The following is an 8,153-nucleotide window of genomic DNA, read 5'->3' on the forward strand; positions in this document are numbered from 1 at the left end:
CATTTATTTAATGTTCTTAAAGTATGATAGACTGTTAATTAGACCTTGAGTTCAAATGTTTCACAAAACTGAACTTTTGATGTCTTTGTACAATTGATCATATTGTTTGTGATGCAGTTTAATTGTTTCTTATGTATACATAATGCTAGTAAAATCCATTATATGAGAAAAAGTGATACACCCTTCCATCGTTACGCATGTAAAGCTACCAGAATTAGGAGCTTTGATACCAGTTGATAAGACTGGATCAGAGAGTAGAAAAAGTATTAGAGTAGTCATCACGTATTGCAATCTCTTTACTGGTCATAGATAGCAGTAGTTCAATTGAGAATTCCTCACAAAACTTAAAAAAAATGAAGAGAATTCCACACAAAAGTAAAGGAGATTTCAAAGCAAATGACTTTTCAGTCTCAGGTTACAATCAACGACAATCACACGAAACACAATAGAACAACATAACACACTTGTGCCCAACTCACGCCTAGTCGTGGCTGATGCACTTTATTCAGCTTTTAACATATGAAATTGATGGAATTAAGGGTCAATTAAGCCCCATAATACATCAATTTTTATTTCTTAGATAGCATTAGTAGAGTAAAACATGAGCTTAATTTGATGATTTAGTTGTGCCCCTGAGTAAGGTAAGCATCAATTTTTTTGCTAACCACAACAGCCAGTTGCAACAAGGTATGAGCGTCAGGAATGTGGTCCTCTTGTTTCTCGTATTCCATTGCCCAAAGCACTACGCTGCCCTTTCCTTTTGGAGTAACTTGCAAATTAGACTTGAAGCTCTTGTAGAGTCCCAGCACGTCACCCTCTATGACCTTCATTGTCATTTTGTTATTTTCCTTGTCTATGCCTTCAAGCACTTGCTTGGCTACACAAACTGTTCCCTCTGTTCTTGTCCAAAACCCAAAAGATGGATTTTATATCATAGAATACAAGAAGTCATTAAACTTGTCCGACACTAATTTACCTCATCACTTTAAAGCCAAGACGAAATAACATTTTTTTATATATTCAAGGACAATAATTCGATTTATAAAGGCTGGAAATTAATATGTAGTCAACTGTTTTGCTTATTGCGGTTTCTATTTTGAATTGAACGAAAATTTTATATTACATATTCGCTTAATTGTGGTTTAACTTATTCTCTCCCGCTTTTTTCATAGTAGTGCTTTAAAAAAAAAAAATCCCTTAAATAATGTTCTTCAACATGCACTAAGGCATCCCGATAATCGATCCTAATTAAGTAACACAAGCCATAAAAACAAAAAATTATTGAAATTTACTTCAAATAACAATCATTTTAGCAATATTTTTATTCTGGATTTAAATATATTTTTAGTACTTACAATTTAGTATTTTTTTGTTTTTCGTCCTTATAAAATTATTTTTTTGCTTTTAGTCGTCACAAATTATATTTTATTTTTAGTCTTTAAAACATTTTAGATAAGACTTTGAACAATAAAAAGAATTATATAAAATGCAATAAGGATGGAAAACAAAACAAAAAATTATATTTAAGTTTTTTTCCTTGCAAAGTAAGAAATTATTAGGTGATCCGCGACAACCACTTGATCCTTGGTCCTCACAATCCATACATGATGCATAATAAAGTGTTATTTTCTTTCTCATCATTTAAAAAACTTAAATACATAGGTGCCATGTAAATATTGATTGAGACCATCAACAAATGATAGTCCATGACGAGTTAATAATACAGTTTATAAAAAAGGATGGTACCGATTAATACTAGGCTAAGATCAAATTGTTGGGAAACAATTTAAATTTATAATTTTAAATCTCTATAATATTGTTTAAATTTAAAAAGGATATTGTCTTATTATTTTTAAGATGCTGTTTTGAATTAAAGATTATTCGGTAAATAGATTTATTTCCTCTTTAATTAAGATTATCATGTTAAGTTTATATATGAAAAGTTTTAAAATGAGAAGAATTATCCATCTGAAAAGGGAATCATCACCCTAAGTGAGAGTGGAAGATCATGTTAAAAGAAGGTCTACAAATTTGTCCAATTTGTTAATGAGGATTCAAATCACACTAAACAAATTAAGGTTAAAATTATGGACGTAGGGATAAGGGCCTGAACCAACCAGCTTAAACAAATTTGTAATTTTTTTTTCTATTTTCTTTATGATAATCTCTTGTTCTTGATTTTGTGATTTTTTTAGTAATAAAGTTACGAGTGTTATTTTCCAACACAAGTATATCATGACCATAAAAAAATCTATACTTCTTTTAAAAGTTGAAACGTATAATGTGTACATGAAAACCAAGAAGATTAATCTTGCGGTTTGTTTATAAAATTTTGAAGTCAAAGTTCCCATACCATGTAAATAGTTCCAGGAGACGATTGATCCCTCTTTGCCCCATTCACCTTTATGAACTTCAACTGACTGAATATTTTCTGGTGAAATGTTGGCAATAGTGTGTGGCTTGTTGCAAAAAACATCATAGAACTGTTCAGCAGAAGCCTTGATCTGCAGGCTAGTTTCCACCTTTTGAAGTTGAGAGTATGCCATATTTGCTTCACTACTCTTAAGAAGGTATGTGGACAATACAAGTCTATATATATACGTATGTATATATATATATATATATATATATATATATATATATATATATATATATATATATATATATATATATTTGTGGAAAAAAAGGTAACAACATAGATTGGGAGATATATCTAATTATGATACACAAATATGATTCTTGATGGAGCATTACCTTAATAATAATAAGACAAATGTTAATCCAGCTTTTGAGATATTGGTTAAAAAATTAAAAAAAAAATAATTTATTTTTTATTAGGATAGGTAAAATTATACTGTTTATGATTGTTTTTTTATTGTCTCCACAATAAATATTTTTTCCTTTGATTTTAGTTTCTTAACTAATGTCCTAAGAACATTAATTAACAAAATCATAAAAATAAATACGAGAATTAATTATCAAATTAATAATATAAGATTGTTATGACAGCTTCAACGTCAGCTTCATTTTGGAATATTTTATTGGTTAGTTGTTATGGAATATGCGCCAAGAAACCATAACCACCATTAGTAGGAGAAGCATCTCCTTTTCTATGCAGATTCCGGTAAGGATAAAGATGCTAGAAACTACGAATTTGGGTATTTATATAATTATAACTATATCTAATAAATAGCTAAATTATAAATAGGTATTATAATTATAACTAATTTTTAAAATGAGTATAGTTTGATATAATTAGTTATTGTTTTTAAAATATAGGTATATAACTATTTATGAATAAACTAATTATATAAGGTCTAAAATCAATTATATAACTAGTTATGGATAATCAAAAATAAGTTATTTGAAATATCTATAACTATAAAATTTATTATAGTTTTATACCAATTTTTATATAACTAGTTATATAAATCTAATTATAATTATAGTTATAGGTATTTTTTAAAACTAGTTTTTTTTTTTTACTTCCCTAATAACAATAATATGGATAGAAGGGCTCATATTGCAGACAAGGGATAACCATGATCTAGAATTCTTGCAGAAAATAGCAAAAAGTGTGGCCCATGCACAAGTGCATATATATTACTGAGTCACTCGGCGAGTCAACCTTGATATTGCAAGTGCTAATCATTTTAATTTTTAATTGGCTTAAATATATATTTTTTCTTAATAAATTAAAATTTTTTATTTTAGATCTCTAATAAAAAAAAATTATTTGCATTGAGCATTTAATAAAATAATTTTTTTCTGGTCATTATTATTTTATTTTAGTCCTTTGAATATATATTTTTTGTCTCTAAAATATATATATAATTTGCTATTAGTCCGTTATTAAATATTCTTCAAAGAGATTAATATAAAATGAACAAAATATTATAAGAACTAAAATGAAAAAAAAAAGATATATGAGAATGAGTAAAACAAAATAATAAGGACTAAAAATCATTTTTTGTTTTATTAGAGACACAATACAATTTTTTTTATCAAAGATCAAAAAAAAATTGACTAAGTTATTATTTATCAAGATCCAAAAACATATTTTAAGTCAATTTAATGTTGTTAGGTTTGGACAGTCCATTCATTACTTACTGGACAATCCATTCCTGCCTTTGATTTTAATAATAAAAAATGTATAATAAATTATTGATGGACTAATAAATAATTGTTAGGTGAACATGACCCACTACATAAATCAATGCACTTGGTATTAATTTGTATCTTATAATTTTCATAAGTATGCATTCAATCAAAAGTGAAAAAATAATTTTTAGTTATATTCAGTGTTCAACACGTTATTAAATACCCACGTTCACTTACCATAAAAACTTGTGTCTAAACACTTAAGTTACTCTTAACTTAATCACTTAAACACTGCATTTTATATCATCCACAAATGATGTGGAATGAGTACGAAAAGCCACACAAAAGGTAAAGGAGATTTCAAATAAACTAATTTCAATCCCATAGGTTACAAGAAGACAAGATCACACGTAACATAAATAATACACATTTCTAGAAAAAGTGTTTTTTACGACAGTGAAACAATGACGGTTCTCTAATAATCTTCTTAGTATATTAGGCGGTGACAATTTTGTAAATACTGAGTTCTTCAACGAAGACGGTTTTATGAAAATTAAACCGTCTTAAAAACTATCATCCGATGACGGTTTTGCCAAAATTGTCTTAGAATGATTGTCATTCTAATTTAATTATTTTACTCCAAACTCATCTCACTTGTTTTCTTGCTTTTCTCCTCTCTCTCACCTCACTTACGTTATTAGGGTTTAGTAAGACAGTAGTGTTAACTCTTTGGCAAGTGCACCAATTTGTCCAAGTAGTATTTTTAAAATGGTAAAATCGAGTATCGTTTCCGCAAGGATTTTGTTTGTACTCAAATTAGTACATATTCAATTTGTGTGCAATTAATGAATGAATTGGAGAATGTTAAGTAAATCATTTTTGTTTGCAAATTAGACAATCAAGTGATTTTAGACTAAAACTGAGTAAATAAAACAAACACTGAGACTGGCGAAGAAAAGTGAATGCAGGAGTTGATTATGTTGGGGCTCCCTACCAAAACTTCTCTTGATATAATTTGGTTAATTTTTCTCTATTTAATAATACTCTAGTTATCACCTATATCCATTAAAGTACTCTAACTGTGATTCCTCACATGAGAGAGCCTAATTCCCCTAGTTCCTTTCTTAATCCCTCAAGAACTAAACTAGTTGAACTATATGATTAATAGAGATGTACAATTCAGCTAAACTGCCTTACACTATCCCTTGCAATGAAGCATTTTAGATGCTCTTCCAAGTTCTAAGGATTAACCACATTTCCCAATGCTTAAACCCTAACATATCATATAGATGGATGATTAAACCAAATACATGAAAATAAACGCAAGAAGGAACAATGAAACTAGTAATAATATTAAATAGATAACAAGAGTCTTTACATCAAGAGAGTTTGGTGGAAGGCTCCCCAACAATGGGTTGTTTAGCCCTTCATGGTCATGAAGGGCTCAAATGTACAAAAGGATGTAAAAGGTGAAGGGATAAAGAATGAAGATGAATCCGTGGAAGAGAATGGGCTCCCAATGATTGTCTTCTTCCTCTAGCTCAAGTTTTAGGGCTCTTTATTCTTTTGAACGAACTCCCTTTTCTTCTCTATGTGCGCTAAGCGCAAGTAAGTGGTTGGGAGCTAAGCATGCCATGTGCGCTAAGCACCCCTTCGCCTGACTACAGATTCTCCATGCTGCTTCTTTGCGCTAAGCAGAAACCCTCTCGCTTAGCGACAACAACTTGCTAAGCGAGCCTGGTGCGCTGAACGCGAATCTTTAGGCTTCAACTTCTCTTCCTATCCCTTGTGTGTATTTCTGCAAAATAAAAAACATCAAAGCAATATGAATTTGCAATTTAAGGCACCTACTGCACAAAAACTCATAGGATTCCAAAATTCCAATGATTCACACAAAAAGAAGCAATAAAAATGGGAGAATAGTGCTAATTCTTATATGTTTTAATTACATAATCTACTTATGCACATCAGTTATGAAACTCCCCTAAATTTAAATTTTTGCTTCTCCTCAAGCAAAAGAAAGCTAACTATACTAAGCTAGATTAGTGGCTTGTTCAGAAAGTACCAACCACAGATACTGAGATGACTACACATTCTACCAATCACTATCTCCCCCAAATTAGTATTTGTCATAATTCAGGATAGAAGCATGTGAAATTAAGATAAGGAGATGAGATTGGTTAGCAAGCATGACAAGCATCAAGGAAGATTGACTAAGCTTATTTCCTCACAAGCCAGTGTTTCTCTCAAGCACACAAGTGTTTCAGGCAAGTGTCAATTCAACCAAACAACTAACAATCAATTCCCAATTTTGCACTTCATCTCATTCCATGCAATCATACACACACAATGTTGATCCTAAGGAATTTATTAGGCTTGTAACGTGGCCAGGTTAGCAAAGAATTCATGGTTTTTCGCGGATGCAAAACTTAGGTTTTAGGAAAGCATTCACCTATTCCCTATTTTCTTACTATCATGGCTTCCTTGCTACATCCCTCTTTTATTTGATTACCTCATTAACATTACACAATATTCTATTAGGACATAATTGCTTCAGGGTTTTTTTTTTAAACAATGGCATTGTGCCACATTTTACAGCTTACATTGATTGTGTGATTTTGTTACAATCCCTGCGCATAGATAATTTCAAGCACTCCCCCAAATTTGCAACAAACATCTTTTCTAGGATAATGCTCTCCTACAACCTAAGATAAGGTGTGCAAAATAGTCATTTCATTTGGCTTAAGGTTCAAAAAGAAATTCATTCATGTTATGCTCAAAGAGGTGCAAGGGGTTCCTTCAGTTGCTGACACGGGATGGATATTTGGCTCAATAGCTAAAATAAAAAATTCACAACATGGCCTTATTATCAAAATATGAAGTACTGAATCATAAATAATTGCAAAACCATAACAAAAATAAAATGTCTGTAATGCAAAGGAAATAAATAAAGTTCTAATCCTGCCACTCAGTCCTGGGTGGGCTATGGATCCCAGGCTCCCTGTGTGGCTGTGACATTAGCTACATAATCTGCATCCATCTCAGGATCAGCATCACCTACATCAACATAATCCACCTCACCGGCTGGGTTCTGAGCAATCTCAGCACTGACAACATCTGCATTAGCTTCATCAGTCTCACTAGCTAGGTCCTAAGCCTCAGGAGCGTCACCCCCCACCCCAACAAGGGAAGTCTGGATTGTGGGCCAAGCAACTTGCTCCAGGAAGTCTTGCAAGGAAATGACCGGTTGTTGCTCGGAAAAGTGGTGAATGCTCTGGATCACTACGCACTGTCCATGATGGATACTCTGCAACATGGGGACAAGCTGGTCTGGTGGAGTGGAGGAAAAGGAAGACGCCAACGACTTGGGAGGTGGAGGAGCAACTGGGGGTGCCTCTACTGGAGCCCTAGTCGTGGCCTTGAGGGACCCCGGAAAAGTGATAGATGGATCAACGGGGTTCCAACAGTTCTTGCGAATGTAGGCTAGATTAATGGTCGAGCTGAGGAACTCGAAGGTGAGAGAGTCAGAGACAACCCCCCAGGCTTCACAAAGAGTAGTGATCAGAGTTAGAAAGCCCAACCTTGAGGAGTTGGATTGGGCTATTTGAGAGATCTGAGAAGAGATCATGGCGTCGACATCCATGTTCATCTTCATGACAAGTCTATAGACTAGCCTGGCTCATCCATATTAAAGTCTAAGGTATGGGAGGTGGGAGCAAGATTGGAGTAAGAGAGGACACTCTAGGTCCAAGCCAAGGTGTTCAGATCCTTCCTCAGCAGCTTCTAGGGGCCTCCTCAGCATTCAGCATAAATCCCAACCCTGGAATGCATAACTTGGTCACTATGGTCTGGTGGTCGGGATAGGTAAAGCAGTAGCGGGAGTACTCTCGGTAGCGCTCCCCCGCCTCAAGAACCAGTGGTGTCTCCAGAAAAGTGTTTAGTATGGTGGCATAAAATTTGATTAGCTTCCCCCAAACTTTGCAGTGCCTAGGAGAGCGATCCTCTGGGTCATATAGGTTGAAATAGAATTCCTTAACTAGTGCCACATCAAT

General features: G+C 32.9%; 1 protein-coding gene across 1 annotated transcript; it reads right to left on the reverse strand.

Annotated features, from left to right (window-relative positions):
• Positions 1 to 363: 363 nt before the first annotated feature.
• LOC100305916 (SRPBCC ligand-binding domain-containing protein) lies at positions 364 to 2,591 on the reverse strand. Its single transcript, NM_001251771.2, has 2 exons — positions 2,354 to 2,591; positions 364 to 895 (listed from the first exon to the last, which is right to left on the reverse strand). Exons 1-2 carry the CDS (start codon positions 2,544 to 2,546, stop codon positions 621 to 623), a joined length of 468 nt encoding a protein of 155 aa, NP_001238700.2. The 5' UTR covers positions 2,547 to 2,591; the 3' UTR covers positions 364 to 620.
• Between the last annotated feature and the right edge of the window lie 5,562 nt (positions 2,592 to 8,153).

Source organism: Glycine max, chromosome 9, assembly GCF_000004515.6.
Source record: "Glycine max cultivar Williams 82 chromosome 9, Glycine_max_v4.0, whole genome shotgun sequence".
Classification (NCBI taxonomy): domain Eukaryota; kingdom Viridiplantae; phylum Streptophyta; class Magnoliopsida; order Fabales; family Fabaceae; genus Glycine; species Glycine max.